General features: G+C 42.2%; 1 protein-coding gene across 1 annotated transcript in view; it reads right to left on the reverse strand.

The window, feature by feature from the left end:
• The window catches only part of Kcnh8 (potassium voltage-gated channel subfamily H member 8), a 432454-nt gene that overhangs the window by 242964 nt on the left and 171859 nt on the right, over positions 1-17631 (reverse strand). The window contains exon 3 of the mRNA XM_045135950.1: positions 9490-9621. Within this exon, the coding sequence (XP_044991885.1) occupies positions 9490-9621 (132 nt within the window). The remainder of the gene's footprint in view (positions 1-9489; positions 9622-17631) is intronic.

Raw genomic sequence — 17631 nt, forward strand, 5'->3', positions numbered from 1 at the left:
TGGAGCAGTATCCATTTATTTACACACTTAGAAGTGCTTTTGTTCTGAGAAAATTTGCTGGATAGTTGGTAAGTAAAAGTACCTTTTTTTTTTTTAAAAAAAAAACACATTTGTTTGCAAGAGAGGAAAGAGAGAGAGAGAGAGAGAGAGAGAGAGAGAGAGAGCGCACTGTGGCCTCCATCCACTGCAATGGAACTCGAGACGCATGTGTCACTGTGCATGTAGCTTCCTGAGAGTCCTGGGGAATTGGACCCGAGTCGTTTGGTTTTGTAGGCAAGCAAGCACCATAACTGCTGAGCCATCTCTCCAGCCTCTGGAAGTATCTTTTGGATTGTAGGACTTCTGATGTTAGTTTTCTTCCCTCATAATGGTTCAAGCCTCATAAAGTCATCTTTAGTTCCAACAACAGGGAATGTAGCTTTCCAGAAGAAGTTCTAAAAAGTTAGGATTGGGCTGGAGAGATGGCTAAGCGCTTAAGCGCTTGCCTGTGAAGCCTAAGGACCCCGGTTCGAGGCTCGGTTCCCCAGGTCCCACGTCAGCCAGATGCACAAGGGGGCGCACGCGTCTGGAGTTCGTTTGCAGAGGCTGGAGGCCCTGGCGCGCCCGTTCCCTGTCTCTCTGCCTCTCTCTCTGTCTCTCTTAAATAAATGAATAAACATGAACAAAAAATGTTAAAAAAAAAAAAAAAGAAAAACCAAAAAGAAAGAAGTTAGGATTATTACAGGAATTCTTAAAACAGCACACAGGAAAAAGAAAGAAAGAAAGAAAGCAGTTAAGTGAGCGGCGCTGCTGCAGGAGGAGGCAGAGGCCGCCCTGCCCGCCGCCGCCGCGGCTGCTGCCTGACTCGAAGCTCCTCGGATTTCCTGAGCCGAGAGGCAGGAGGAGGTCTTTTCTCATCTCTCCTAAGTCTCATTCAACCATGCTTGAACTTCTGCCGCAGAGGAGGGAGGGCCATTATAAGAAAAAGCAACCAAACAGACTCTGCGCTTCTAGCCAGCTTCTTCCAGGACAGAAGGGGTGGGGACTGAGGCCACCGGAACAGCCCGCGGTTGCTCAGCCATGTCTGGATAACGGAGCCCGCGACCACCCTGAGGGCAGGGCTTGGGGCGCTGTGGGAAGCACATCCTATGAGGTGAGTATGGCACACTCCACTCCACTGGGGCAGAAACTTACACTGGAGGCTCCCCTGGAGCCTGGGGCGCTCAGCTGGAAGGGCTAGTTCTTTTATTGTGATTTTTTATCTTTATTTTTATTTATTTATTTGAGAGCGACAGACAGACAGAGAAAGAGGCAGATAGATAGAGAATGGGCGTGCCAGGCCTCCAGCCACTGCAGATGAACTCCAGACGCATGTGCCACCTTGTGCATCTGCCTTACATGGAACCTGGGGAATCGAGCCTTGAACCAGGGTCCTTAGGCTTTACAAGCAAGCGTTTAACTGCTAAGCCATCTCTCCAGCCCTTATTGTGTATTTAAGGCATACATAGTAATGGGTACTGTGTCATGTTTGGTACATGGACACATTATATATTTACTTTATAAATTACTTTATTTTGTGTTTTCAAGATAGGGTACTGCTTTAGCCCAGGCTGACTTGGAATTCACTATGTAATCTCAGGCTGGCCTCGAACTCACAATGATCCTCCTACCTCATCCTCCTGAGTGCTGGGATTAAAGGCGTGCACCACCATGCCTGGCTTGATAAAGATTTTGTTCAAAGAATCTAAGCTGCTGACAACAATAACAGTTTCATGTGGTGGGGGAGCTGTCTTTGCAAATGAGATCATTTTTCTGTGCAAACATAAGGATTTGAGTTCAATTCCTGGCATCCTCATAAAAAGCCAGTACAAGCTGATAAACCTTGGTGGCTACAGGAGGTTGAAATTAGAGGACCTCTGGGGCTCCCGTGTCAGGCAGCCTAACAAGAAAAACAGGGATGTGAAGGTTTGGTCAGAGGCTCTGTCTCAGGGAAATAAGGTAACAGAGCAATGGAAGAGGACCCCGATGTCTTCCCGTGGTCTCCACATGTGTGTACTCTGTGCATTTACATACACACCTGTATATAGCACACACATACCACATACACACTGCATACTATATAAAAGGGTATTTGGATGGGCTTCAGAATATTTTTATTTATTTATTTATTTTTAAAAAAGATGAGGTCTGGGGAAATGGGAAGGTGAATAAAGCCACATAAGGATAAATACGTGAGCTTAGATCCCCAGGACCTATAAAGTCAGATATTGAGTTGCTGTGTCTAATCCCAGAATGCTGATGGTGAGGTGGGAGGCAGAGAGGAGAGAGAACTCCAGAAGCTCACAGGGCGGCCAGCCTAGCAAGCCTAATGGTAAACAAGAGACTTTGTCTCAAACAAGGTGGATGGCAAAGATCGACATGCAAGGTTGCCCTCTGACTTATGCACATGTACAATGGCGTGTGTATGTGCTCATGTGTGCACATGTGCACACGTTCACGCACACAACTAGAATCATGACAGTAAAGGACGCCAGAGCTTTTATGTTTCAGTCTCTTTGATGACCCAACACATGTTCGTTTTATCTTTAAAGGCAGAAATTCTAAGCCAGGAATGGTGGCACATGCCTTTAATCCCAGCAATCGGGAGGCAGAGGTAGGAGGATCGCTGTGATTTGGAGGTCACCCTGAGACTTCATAGTGAATTTTAGGTCAGCCTGAACTATAGTAAGACCCTACCTTGAAACCCCCCCAAAATTCTAAGTGTATGTTTCCCTGTCTCATATATATATATATGTTTATGTATTTATATATATATGTATATATGTATTTATATATGTATATATATTTTTATATATGTATGTGTATGTATATATATATATGTATATATATATATATATATATATATATATATATATCAGTAAAATAAAATACCTTAAGGGTCTATTTGGGCTTTGAATTCTACTGGCATCATGTATTTGATAAACAATTATTGCAGATATGTTTCCTGGGGTAGAACACCAATCCTTCTAATCTGTCTGATCAGCCAACAGCTATTTACTGTATTTCTTTCATTATGAAAAAAAAAAAAAAAGAAAGAAAACCATATCAGGCAGAATATATCAGTGAGTAGAGGGAACATTATTACAATGTTCCACAATGGAAAATTAAAATGTTCCAAATACATAAATCCATCTTAAACTTAATTAATATTGTAATCAGCAACTTAAATGGTTGTCCTTCTGGAGAATAACTTTATATATTTCTTTTAAACAAATGACTTCAATTATCTTTTAAAATGTGGCCAAACTGAGATTCTCAGAAACTCAAAGATAAAGAAATGCGTCAACAAGTTCCAAAAATTAGCCAACTGCAGAGATTGTATTTGCAGCGACATCAGCAGTAGGACAGTTGGAGAGGCAGGAGATGCAGGCGATGGCTGGTAGACCAGGCAGAACGCACACAGTGCGCTATCAGTGTGTGTACCCAAGACACACGCCTTTTATAATGCTAACTTGAAGCAGCAAGAATGTCGTAATATTATCCTCAGGCTTCCTAAATCAGGTATCACTTATGTATTAGTATATCTATCTGTCTATCAAGTATTTCTTGAGCACTTACCCTGTCAGGATGGAGATCATGAACCTTGGACAGGCAGCGATGTTCTCAAGAAAACTTAAATTTTAATAAAGCAGAGAGCAACTAGCAATGGAATGATTTTCAAGGTGGGGTCTCCCCATATGTAGCTCAGGATGACCTCAAATTCACTATGTAGTTTCAGGCTGGCCTGGAATTCATGGTGGTCCTCCTCTGTCCTGAGGACTGGGATTAAAAGTGTGGGCCATCACATCTGGCAGAAGCCAGCTTTTGAAAAAGTTGTTTCAGACAAAAATAAGGGCTTTGAAAACAATGAATGGAGCAATGTGATTTGTGTGAGTGCATCACTTCTGTCTAGATTATCAGGTGCCTATTCAATGTGTGGGGAAAAGGGTTTCTCAGTCTTGGGGTGTGTATATGACCTCCTGGGGATTTTGTTGAAATGCATATTTTATTTTGTGGGAGCAGAAATCTGCATTTCTAAAAATAACTCTCAGATGATGCTGACAATACAGGTCTTTGGACCACAACTGAGCAGTAAGGAATTTAAATAAAAAATGGGAATTACAGAGTTCTGTTTCAATGATAGCCCTGTATAGACAAGTCCGGTCTCCTGTTCTACTCCAGCTCATTTCTAGTTTCCTTGTCATTGTTCCATAAGAAGTCTGGGGCATGGTGGGAAGTTTTAGAAACTGGGACATGATGGAGTGTTTCTTTTTAAAACTTACTTATTTGCAAGCAGAGAGAAGAGGGGAGAGAGAGAATGGGCATGCCCAGGGCCTCTAGCCACTGCAAATGAACTCCAGATACATGTGCATCTGGCTTTATGTGGGTACTTGGGAATCGAACCCGGGCCATTAAGCTTTGCAGGCAAGTGCCTTACCTACTGAGCCACCTTTCCAGCCCCAGTTATAGACTGTTCACCTGGCCTTTCTGTGCCTCTCAACCTCACTGAGTTCTGGACATGCCCTCCTGCTCTCTGACTCTTTCCTGCACTGTGGTGCACTTCGTCGGATTGGCCAGTGAAACGTGTGAAGTGCTCGATGGCTTCTCGCACACCCAGACCAGCTGACCCCACTTCGTTTGCAGCTTCTTTCTCTGCCCTCCATCAGGATGAAAAGTTACAGGAAACAGGGACCTTTGATTACCTAGTAGCTCTTCAGCTAGAGATCTCTACAGCTGTGACAGACAGTCCTGGGAAAGATGGAAGGCAGGAGAACATTCTGTCCTCTTGTCCCTTGTCCTTTGTCCTTTACTTTTCTTACTATCACGACCATAAAAGTACTTTTCAGGGCTGGGGAGATGGCTCAGTAGTTAAAGGCACTTGCGGCCAAAGTCTGCTGTTCCAGGTTCGAGGCCCCCAGGGCCCATATAAAGGCAGACGCACGCAGAAGCAAGATACCCTGGCAGGCCCATGTCGCTCTCATTGAAAATAATTAATTAAAAAATACTTTCTAAAAGGTACAGAGGGCATCGTGCAATCATGAGCTGACCCGCGGGAGAATGGGAACCAGCCTGTTCAGCACAGCAGAGGGCCCGAGCGCCCACGGGGTCTGCAGAGCTCGCGGCTTAGGTGAGACTTTTTGAAATGTGGGAAGAGAAAGTTCTTCTCTTTAATTTCACTTATTTATTTATTTATTTGAGAGAGACAGAGAGAGAGAGGGAGAGAGAGAGAGAGGGAGGGAGAGGGAAAGAGACAGAAAGAATATGGGCGAGCCAGGGTCTCTAGCCATTGCAAATGAACTCCAGACAAATGCGCCACCTTATGTATCTGGCTTTACGTGAGTACTGGGGAATCAAACTCGAGTCATTAGGCTTTGCAGGTGAGAGCCTTAGTGGCTGAGCCTTCCCTCCAGCCAGACCAAGCTCTTCTCATTCAAGCTATGGTAAGTGGTTTTTAGCTCCTTCCAGCAGCATAGGATGCATAGCGAGTTTTTTTTTTGTTTTGTTTTGTTTTTTTTGAGGTAAGGTCTCATTCTAGACTAGGCTGACCTGGAATTCACTATGTAGTCTCAGGCTGGCCTCAAACTCATGCTGATATCTTCAACTCTGCCTCCAGAGTGCTGGGATTCAAGGTATATGCCACCATGCCCTGCAATGCATATCTAATATTTATCAAAACTGGTCGTTGTTGTTATTTCTTTGGAAGTCAATTAGCTATAGGTACAGACAGGTGCAATATAAAATTCTTATAGTTGTGGCTGGAGAGAAGGCTCAGTCATTAAGGCACTTACCTGCAAAGCCTAATGACTTGAGTTTGATTCCCCAGTACCCATGTAGATGCACAAAGTGGCCTATGTATCTGATGTTTATTTGCAGTGGCCGAAGGCCCTGGTATGCCCATTCTATCTGCCTCCTCTCTCTCTCTGTTTCTTCTCTCTCTGTCTCTCTCTCTCTCTCTCTGTTTCTTCTCTCTCTCTCTCTGTTTGCAAATATAAATATTTTGAAATATATTTTAAAAATTCTGTTAGTGTGCTTGACAGTGGCAATCTGCTCTTGCTGGTCAGACAGACTCCCAAGAAGTGGCATTGCCCTCCTGGTGTGGAGTACCACTGAGGACAACATGAAAAGCTTTACATACCGACCCCCAAGTTCTCAGACAAGCAGAAGCACCCACTTTTCAGAAACTATAATTGACGCTCGCCCATTTCATGATAACTGATGCTACTGTTGCCATGTAGTGAGTGTCACCGTTATTTCATAATGAATCTGGGACACTCTATAAGAAGTAATTGGGCCCTGTGCCTAGAAAAACATGGAACATTATTATATTCAACTGAGTTGAATAGGAAGCCAAATTAGCATCATGAGTGAACAACTGTGAAAAAAAATTGGAAGGTTGCAACACTTGCAATTGATGCAGAGGAGAGAAACATTTAAAAACTTATTTATTTATTTATTTAAAGTAGAGAGAGATTAAGAGAGAGAGAATGGATGTGTCAGGGCCTTTAGCCTCTGTGAACAAACTCAAGGTGCATGTGCCACTTTGTGCATCTGGCTTTAAGCGGGTACTGGGATGTCCAGCCCATGCTGTTGGGCTTTGCAGGCAAGCTCCTTAACCACTGAGCCATCTCTCCAGCCTGGTGAAGAGCTTTGGAAAGAAGTTGAAGAGCTATTTCATAGGTAAAGATCCTCTAGCAAAATTAATTAATATGCAAGTACTTATCAGTGACTTCCAAGGCAAAGACCTAGGGAGCCATGTGAACTGAGAATATGAGAAGTGTGATACACGGGTACCAGAAGAGCAAGAAAAGGAATGCACACAGCCCAGCCCGGCGGTCCAAGGAAGGATGCTCGCTGTGAGCGAAGATGGCTTGCGAAGACCTGAGTGATAAAGAGAAGAGTCTGTAGCAGATTAGGGAGTCCTGGTGTTTACCCATAAATGGGACAATGACATAGAAAACTCGCTCTCAGATAGACAGAGGTTGTCACAGAGTAAATTCTGACTAGAGAAGCTGATGGTTGAAAGGGGAGCCCCTTTTCCAAAAATAATATTTATTTAGTAGTTAGTTAGTTAGTTATAAGCAGAAAGAGATAGAAGAGAGACAGAGATACACCGAGTGGGCCTCCAGCCACTGCAAGCCAATGCCAGACGCACGCGCCACTTTGTGCATCTGGCTTTACACGGGTACTGGGGGACTCAAACCCAGCTCCTTAGGCTGTGCAGGCAAGCACCTTAACCGCTGAGCTGTCTCCCCATTCCTATTTTTTCATATTCTTCCATTCCAAAGAAAATAGCTGAAACAAAAATAGCAGCCACTAACACGGACTTTGGAGCAAGACAAGAACACTTGTGGTGCTGCGCACGTAGCTTTGCTTGTAGGAAGGCTCTTCCCGCCCGCGCTAAAAATACACCACAGTGTCACCGACACGCGGACAGTAATGCATTTGCAAAAGCTTCTAATGATAGAAGTAGAGGACCCCAGCCCTGAGAGGTCTTCATCCGATTATCATTTCAAAACGCTCCTCCATGTTTTAAACACAGATAAAGAGTCCATTTCTGAAAAGTTGTTGTGCAAGAAATATCGTTGAAATATCAAGAAGATGGTTGTAACAAAGAAGCCACTATAGGAGCCAGGGTGGTGGTTCAGTAGTTAAAGGCACTTGCTTGCAAAGACTTGGGTTCAATTCCCTAGGCCAGATGCAAAATAAAAGGGGGGGTAAGCATCGGCAGTCATTTGCAGCAATAAGAGACCCTGGTATACACATGCACATGTACACACACACACACACACACACACACACACACACACACGCAAATAAATAAAAAAAATTATTTATAGAAAAAAATTAAGCCACTACATATGAAATCCATACAAGAAAACTTGAAAAATATACACCATCTTTTTCTCTGGTTACTAGATTAATTGATCTTGTTTTTAACTTACAAAAATATTAGCATTTTACTTAATGTTGACTTTTAATGGGTAACATAAAATGCAAGGAAATTCTTTAAAAATTTTTTTTATTTATTTGGTGTGTGTGTGTGTGTGTATGTGTGTGTGTGTGTGTGTGTGTGAGAGAGAGAGAGAGAGAGAGAGAGAGAGAGAGAGAGAGAGAGAGAGAGAGAGAGAGAGCACTTCAGGGCTTACTGCCACTGCAAACAAACTCCAAACTCCAGATGTGTGCATCATTTTGTGCCTCTAGCTTTACATAGATACTGTGAAATTGAACTTGGGCTGCCGGTCTTTACAAGAAAGTACCCTTAACTGCTGAGCCATGTCCCCAGCACCTACAAGGAACTTCTTAATAAGCTATAAAAAAAACAAGATAAGAAATATATACTTCGTCCGGTATGGTGGCTCACACCTTTAATCACAGCACTCGGGAGGCAGAGGTAGTAGGATCACCTTGAGTTTAAGGCCATCCTGAGACTCCATAGTGAATTCCAGGTCAGCTTGGGCTAGAGTGAGACCCTCCCTACCTTGAAACAACAACAACAGCGACAACCAAAGAAATATATAGTCATCATACATTAAAGATATTTGCAAAGCATTTGTGATTGAAAGTACCTTCAGATACTACGGAGCATGCTCCAAGGCACCGGTTGCACATCTGTTTGCGACACTCTAACCATCACTACATTAGACTTCATAACCTAATAATCAAATAACACTGACACTTCAGTGTTTTGCCCAACACACGTGCATGGAAATGTTTATTTTTACTGAGTAAATGAGGTGGCATGGGTGTTTTGAATGCATGCCTTTCAGGTCAGTGCTTCACTCCCTTTCTCAGGAATGCCATTCAGTCTCTGTTCTATTACCTTAAAAATGAGGCCGTACGGGGCTGGAGAGATGGCTCAGCAATTAAAGCGCTTGCCTGCAAGGCCTAATGACCTAGGTTCAGTTCTCCATCACTCACATAAAGCCAGATACAAAAAGTGGTGCATGCATCTGGAGTTCTTTGCAGTGGCTAGAGGCCCAGGCATGCCCATATTCACTCACTCACTCTATCTCTCCTTCTATCCATCCATCTATCTACCTACCTATCTATCTATCTATCTATCTATCTATCTATCTATATATCTATCTATCTATCTATCTATCTTATCTATCTATCCATCTATCTATCTATCTACCTACCTACCTACCTACCTACCTACCTACCTATCATCTATCTGCGTGCAAATAATTAATTAAAATATTTTTTGAAAAAGAGGTTGAATGATGATCTTGTTGTTCTTGCTCTAGTTCCAGAAGCACGGCTCCCGACAAGTGGGTCATTATTAGAAGGATAAGAAGTCACCTCAAGGAGCACTTCTGGGATTTCAGAATATTCGCGGAGCACTGACTACCAGCCATGAACAGTTATCAGTTGCTCCTATCAAAAAGGCATTTCTTTTCTTTCAAGTTTTTAAGTAAACAATTTCAAATATTCCTCCGCCTGTCAATGTTCCCTGAGAACAGTACCAACCTTCTTTTTTATCTTCTTGAGTTATCTTCACTTTCGTATCTGTTATGTCTTTGAATGAGGCCAGAAAAAGCACCACGTCTCCTTTTTCATTCTTTATAGGAACGATATCCAGTAGGCACCAAAACGGAGAGCCTGCAACAGCGATAGAAATACCAATCAGTATCCCCCCCCGTATTTGCTATGAAAATCCAACCAGTTAAAATCTTCCTACAATCCTCCCATCTTTTTTTTTTTAACAGTTTTTGTTCATTTTTTAAAAATTTAATTTATTAGTTTTCTTTTCAGTAAATACAGGCAGTTTGGTACCATTATTTAGGCTCATCTGTGATCTACCCCCTCACATTAGACCCTCCTTGTTAATGAGAGAGAGAGAGAGAGAGAGAGAGAGAGAGAGAGAGAGAGAGAGAGAGAGAGAGAGAGAGAAAGAGAGAATGGGTGCGCCAGGGCCTCCAGCCACTGCAAACGAACTCCAGATGCATGTGCCACCTTGGGCATCTGGCTAATGTGGGTCCTGGGGAATTGAGCCTCGAACTGGTGTCCTTAGGCTTTACAGGCAAGCGCTTAACCGCTAAGCAATCTCTCCAGCCCCAATCCTCCCATCTTAAGAATGTCAGTTTAAGCAGGGCGTGGTGGCACACACTTTAAATCCCAGCACTCTGGAGGCAGAGGTAGGAGGATTGCTCTGAGTTTGAGGCCAGCCTGAGACCACATACTGAATTCTAGGTCAGTCTGGGCTAGAGCGAGACCTTACTTTGGGAAAAAAAAAAAAAAAATGTCAGTTTTTGGAGCTGGAGAGATGGCTCAGTGGTTAAAGGAGCTTGTTTATTTCCAATGCCTGATGGCCCTGGTCCAATTCCCCAGTACCCCAGTATGTAGAGCCAGATGCACAAAGTGGTACATACATCTGGAGTGTATTTACAGAGGCAGAAGGCCCTAGCACACCCATGCACGCTGTCTCTCACTGTGTCTCATTCTCTCTCTCAAGTAAATAAATAAAAAATATTTTTTTAAAAATATCAGTTTTCAGATTCGATGAATACTGAGCCCATCTCTTCTTTCTCAAAAATAAGGCTTCGCTTAGAATAAGGACGTTTGCCTGTGCTGAGACATTTCTGCTTGTATTATTCAAATTTTATTTCTTCTTTGAGTTTGCCAGTGGGGTAGCATTCCACTTCATGAAGGGTTGCCCTGTCAACCCCTAGTCTATTGTGGCTCCTGAATGAAGCCCCTCATTTGGTCTGAGTTCATTGGAGATTTATTAATCAATTTAGAAATCAATGATTATCTTCTTATGGCTAAAAGGGGAAACCCCAAGTGCTCCTACGTGACTGGTTTCAAATGAATATCTCTGCTATGAAAACTGGCAGTAAGAGGATGTGTCCTCACTATGTGTCCTGCACGTTGGTCTGAGTGGGTGATTTATAATAATCCACAATCAAATGAATGACTATCACTTAACATCATGTTGAGCCAAAGGCACTGACATCAATGAGTAGAGTGGAATTTGAATCCACTTTGATTAAGGATGACAGGAACAACTAACATGTTGCTAAAAGTTACACTAATGGTACCTTCAATAGAAGAGAGCTGAAAATACTGGCTGAGTTTTATTTTCTGTGTTGTTTATATATGTACTGAATTTTCAAAAACATATTTTGGGGGCTGGAGAGATGTTTCAGTGGTTAGCGCACTTGCCTGCAAAGTCTAAGGACCCAAGTTCAATTCCCTAGTGCCCATATAAAGCCAGATGCACATAGTGGCATATGCATCTGGAGTTCATTTGCAGCAGCTGAAGCCCCTGGTACACCCACTCTCTATCTCTCTTCTCTCTCTCTCTCTCCACTTGCAAATAAATACATTTTTTAAAATATGAAATATCTAAACCACATGTTTAAACATATGTTATATTTAATAATGTATCCTAAAAGTAATAATCAGGGCTGGAGAGATGGCTTAGTGGTTAAGCACTTGCCTGTGAAGCCTAAGGACCCCGGTTTAAGGCTCGATTCCCTAGGACCCATGTTAGCCAGATGCCCAAGGGGGCGCATGCGTCTGGAGTTCATTTGCATTCGCTAGAGGCCTTGGCATACTCATTCTCGCTCTCTGTCTCTCTCTGTATCTGTCTTTCTCTGTGTGTCTGTTGCTCTCAAATAAATAAATAAAAAATGAACAAAAAAATTTTAAAAAAGTAATAATCACATTCAATACTATTTTTGAAGTATAAGATTCCTGTCAAAACTGTTGTTCAAAAATACAGTATCCAATGGGCTTGCCTAAAGCTCATATTCTAGAATATTTTTATTAATTTTAAAACAGTTTTTTAAAATTTTGTGTACTATATCTTCTACTGAGAATCATTCCAGACACACACATTTGAAAATGATGGAAAATTTTTGTCTTACTTAAAAGTTAAGCTATTACTCTATTCACACATAGTTTCTCATTTTTGTGATGAGAGGAAAAAGGTTTTAATTCTGTGGGAATTTCCACCCTTACTTGGGAATAGTTTTCAAAGTTGGAGTGTGGGACAAAAATAAGATAAGTCAGAAAAAGCTTGGACATGGTTTTTTGTTTGTAGATGCTGTGTTGTATTTTATAGCACCTAGCATAGCTGACGATCCAGCCTGGGGCTCTAGCAGTTTTTTCCCCTTAATTAAGTACCACTTAAAGCAGTTCATTCACATGTAGACACCATTTGATGTAAAGATCATATTTTATTGAAGTTGCTATTTTATTTTTTCCAAGTCATCCATCACTTTGCATGCAATATGTCTATGATCTGCTACTTCTACCATTTGTTTTTAGAGCAAGAGTGAGAGAAGGAGAGAATTGGTGTGCCAGGGCTTCAGCCACTGAAATTGAATACCAGACACTTGTGCCATCTAGTGAACTTGTGCAACCTTGTGCTTGCCTCACTTTTGTGCATCTGGCTTATGTGGGATCTGGGGAGTCAAACATGGGTTCTTAGCTTTCACAAGCAAGTGCCTGAACCACTAAGCCATCTCTCCAGCCTACCTACCATTTTTAATAAGAATTAAGTACTGCTTAAAGCAGTTCATTCACCTCTAGACACTGATATAACAATCATATTTTACTGAAGTTGCTATTGTTTTTTTCCAAGCTTCTGCATATGCATAAGATATACTAAATAATAAACTGTATATGGACAGAAGCAGATCTGCCTGCTCTTGGATACCCTCTGTTCATTTCAGAGTCATGAGTTTTCCCTTGCTCTTTGATCCAGACCTGTGGTTTTCCCCGCGTTAATGTGCCCCAGTTTTAGACCACAGCAACCTCAATTCAATACCCTACAAGGCTCAGAAGACCTGAAACCTCATCACACTTAGAACACCAACTACCCATGTGACTATGGGGTGATCAAGTAACCTTTATAGAATTCACTTTCCTCCACTGTAACATTCTTTTTAAGTAATTATTTATTTAGAGAGAGCAAGAGAGAGAGAGAATTGGTGCTCCAGGGCTCAGCCACTGCAACTGCACTCCAGACGCTTGCGCCACCTAGTGGGCATGTGTGACTTTGTGCTTGCCTCATTTTTGTGCGTCTGGCTTACATGGGATCTGGAGAGTTGAACATGGGTCCTTAGGCTTGTGCAAACAAGCATCTTCACCACTAAGCCCTCTGTCCAGCCCCATTATAACAGTTTTACATCCCCATCTAGTACTGGGTAGAGTAACCCAAACACTGTTGAGGTAGGCAATTCTACTAGAAGCACTGGTCAAGCTTCATGAGTGAGCCAGATTCCCGAAAGAACACTGCTTTCCCCACCACCCCAGAGTGACTCTTATATTTTTAATATGTTTTTATTTATTTACTTGTAAGCAGAGATAGATAGAGAGAAGACAGACACACAGAGAGAATGGGCACATCAGGGCCTCTAGCTGCTACAAACCAATTCCAGATGCACACATCACTTTGTGCATCTGGCTTTACATGAGTACTGGGGAATCAAACCCAGGCTGTCAGCCCCCACAGACAAGTGCCTTAACTGTTGAGCCATCTCTCCACCTGGTGGTTCTTCTTTTAAATTGTCTTTCAACATTTTAAGTTGGGAGCCTGTTTCATCAATGTCACAGCTATGGTAGAAGCAAAAGAGCCATCAGGTGAACAGAGTAAATAATAGAGAGGTAAGGAGAGTGGTGTGAACTTGATATTTGGCTCCTGCGATAATGCATCTGTCTGTCAATCACCTTGCAAGAATGTCACCAAATCCTAACAGAGGCTATTAATTTTCTCTGAACTTGTCTCTTTTATCTATGCACTCAGACGAGCATTATTACTGTCACCACAGGACTTTTGCTCAGGTGCCACTGTGTACTTTGGAAAAAAAAAAAAATCCCCAAATGAGGTGGAAGCCAAGAAAACAGATGCCAAGTGGCAGCATCCTCTAATGAGCTCTTTATGTGCAGCCTCACCCTGGGCAAGAGCAGAGTTCGCTTTAAAAGTTGTCTCTGAATTACAAGCTGTGATCTTGGAGATTTTGGAAATTTAACAAGAGTTCGTTGATGTGGGTCTCTCCAACTTTCAGTTTCATAATGACTTGGCATGAACTAGGATGATGTCTACATTTCCAGTGCTTATACGTTAAGAACATTTATTAAGACAACACTGAGTCCTGCTTTTTCCTCCCTCCTGACTCTTCTCTTTCCTTCCCTTCTTCCTTTTCTCCTTCCCTCCCTTGTTCCTTTGCACCTCCCTTCCTTCCTTTTATCTCCTTTCCCTCCTTCCCTCCCTTCCTTCTTTCTTTCAACTACTATTACAGATCTATTCATATCAACAACTCATAGATTTAGCTTCGGGAACCGCTATAGTTAGAAAGCAAATAACATGCCCATTGCTTCCTCAAGAAAAGTAAAAATGCCCAAAGCCAGTGAAGCAAGACCTCTTACCCTGCCTGTTCACTTGTTCTTCTTTTCTGCTTTCCTGCCTTTCTCTATCAAACTTCCTACTTTAGCCCTCAGACAATGTCTTCAACCTTGCACGACTCCAATATTTCATCTCTATTTCCCAGGGTGTGGTTTTTCTTTAAAAAAAAAAATCTTTAAGGGCTGATAAGATGACAATGATTAAGCCACTTGCCTGTGAAACCAAAGTTCCCAGGTTTGATTCCCCAGGACCCACATAAGCCAGATGCACAAGGTGTTGCATGCATCTGGAGTTTGTTTGCAGTGGCTGAAGGCCCTGGTCCACCCATCCCCCCTCTCTCTATTTTCCTGTTTCTCTCTCCCCCCTCTCTCAAATAAATAAATAAATTAATTTAAAAAAATTAAAGTTTAAAAATATTTTTATTTATTTATTTGAAAGAGAGAGAGGCAGAGATAAAGAGACAGCGAGAGAATGAGTGTGGGCACACCAGGACCTCTAGTCACTGTAAATAAATTCTAACTGTATGTATCACTTTGTGCATATGGTCTTATGTAGGTACTGGGGAATTGAACCTGGGCCACTAGGCCTTTAACTGCAGAGCCATCTCTCCAGCCCCGAGTGTAGCTTTTCTGACATTTCTCATGGATACAATAATGGTCAACTCTTTCAGTCAAGACTAATTTAGGCCCAGAGTCATATGTCACATAGAGTTTTGGTGGGAGTATCCAAGCCCCTCAGCCTTGAATTCAAAGACATGCATGGTTCAAAGCTCAGGGAAGAACCACAAGGTGGGAGGGAATATCCAGAGACATTGCCCTCCTCCTGCGCTGACTGCCTGTTGCTATCACAACTCATAACCCACATGTCATGGTGAACACCAGCAATCCCACTGGGGAGGGCCCACAGTGGAGTGGGGGAAGGGAGGAGGGACTGACGCTAACAACACATGATGTGCCCATGCAAAGTCTCTAAATAATAATAATAATAATAATAATAATAATAATAATAATAAAATTTAGAAAGATTATAATGAAGCTAAGAAAAAGGAGAAGAGGTTAGAGGCCAGAATGCTTATGTCAATTTTAACTCTGCCTGTATATAGCAACAGTAATTACCATGTGTGTCTGGAGGTGCCAAAACAAGCAAGATTCTGCCAGCATTTCAGTTAATAACACCTTTAATTCCCAAGGATAATTCACATTGGTAGAGAAAACAAGTAGGGTTTATACCTTATATGGTGAAGTATACTTTTGGAATTGAATAAATAGTTACCCACAGTGGAGTCGGAAACAAGGGTGTTAACGGTGGCTTGCTAACGTTTACAATTATGAGTGCAATGATGAGCATGCCAGTGTTGAATGGTGGTGCTACTTTGGGAAACTTCTGGAAACTTAGGTGGCAGGGACTCATCGGAGGAAGAAGGTGCATCTTTGTGATTATATCTGGTCCTTGGTTCCTTTTCCCTCTCTTTATTTTAATTATTTATGAGGGAGAGAGAGAGAGAGACAGAGAGAGAGAGACAGAGAGAGAGAGGGGGAGAGAGAGAGAGAATGGGCCCACCAGAGCCTCTAGCCATTGCAAACGAACTCCAGATGCATGTGCCACCTTGTGCATCTGACTTACATGGCTCCTAGGGAATTGAACCTGGCTCCTGTGACATGGTAGACCAGCACTTTAACAGCTAAGCCATCTCTCCAGCCCCACCTACATACTTTCTCCATGTAATGTTCTGTTCCTCCTCATCATAGCCCCAGAAACAAGGGAGTCATCTATAATAGTCTGAACCAGAAATAGTCAGCTAAAATAAATCTTTCTTCCCTTAAGTTGTTTAGGTCAGGAATTCTGTCACAGCTTGGCTAATATATAGTTCATAATATATTATTTCCCAAAGATTATATTTGTCAAAAGTAGGCAGGTTGGGGGCATGAAATAATGGAATGATATTTTTAAAAGCTGGGAACTGTTCCAGCAAACCCAGAGCCTCTCTTGTCATTTCTCTAGCATCTCTTTAAAAAAATATTTTATTTTTATTTATTTATTGCAGAGACAGAATGGGTGCACAGGTCCTCTAGCCACTGCAGACGAACTCCAGATGCCATGTGCCACCCTGTGCATCTGGCTCCCAGGGCACTGGGAAATCGAACCTGGGTCCTTAGGCTTTGCAGGCAAGTGCCTTAACTGCTGAGCCATCTGCCCAGCCCTCTAATATCTCTTGGTGTGTGATTGTTCTAAGCCCAGAAATGATGATGATTGTTTAGAGAAATATCAGGCAACGGCTTCATCTTTCTGTCTGTCTGCCTCTGGTACAAACTATCATACAGGTTTGAAGCCTTTCCTCATCCCTACTGGATCTTCCTTGAGAGGATAATCTTCTCAATGTTCCAGGATTCCAGTGGGAAAATTTAAATGGAGGCTCTGGTACACAGAAAACAGGGAATGGTACAATTGGCTAGACCAGTAGATGCTGACCTAAAACCAAGCCATTGGAGACCACTCAGAACTGGGCAGTGGCTAAAGATACCCTTTACTTTGATGATTTAAAAAAAAATGATTGGGGGGGGTGGAGGGATGGCTTAGCAGTTAAGGTGTTTGCCTGCAAAGCCAAAGGACCCAGGTTCTATTCCCCAGGACCTACATTAGCCAGATGCACAAAGGGGTGCATGTGTCTGGAGTTTGTTCACAGTGGCTGAATGCCCTGGCATGCCCATCTTTTCTCTTTCTCTCCCTCTTTCCCTGTTAAATAAATAAATAAATAAATAAATAAATATTAAAGGCATGCTCCACCATGCCCAACTAAAAATAAAGTTTAAAAAATGATTTTAAATCATTTAAAATGATTTAAAAATGATGAGGGGCTCATCACAAATAATGTGTTTTTAATTTATATGTGAGAAAATAAATAAATAAATGTGCTAGTGATATATCTCATCAGTAGAGCAACTTCATGCATGCACATGGCCCTGGATTTGATACTCAGCACCAAAAATAAATACATAAATACAAAGGAGAATGCACATAAAATATTAAAAGTGTTGGATTATAGGGTGTTTTTCAAAAATGAGATCTTATTTACCTATGTCGGTGGGGGGAAGATGAGAAGAGAGACATAATGGGCACACCAGGGTCTCTGGCCACTACAAAGGAACTCCAGACACTTGTGTCACCTAGTGTATCTGGTTTATGTGGGTCCTGGGGGATCAAAGCAATCTCTCCATCCTGGATTGCAGGATTATAGTTCATTCTTTGTTCTTCCCAGG

The sequence above is a fragment of the Jaculus jaculus genome, chromosome 16, assembly GCF_020740685.1.
Source record: "Jaculus jaculus isolate mJacJac1 chromosome 16, mJacJac1.mat.Y.cur, whole genome shotgun sequence".
NCBI lineage: Eukaryota > Metazoa > Chordata > Mammalia > Rodentia > Dipodidae > Jaculus > Jaculus jaculus.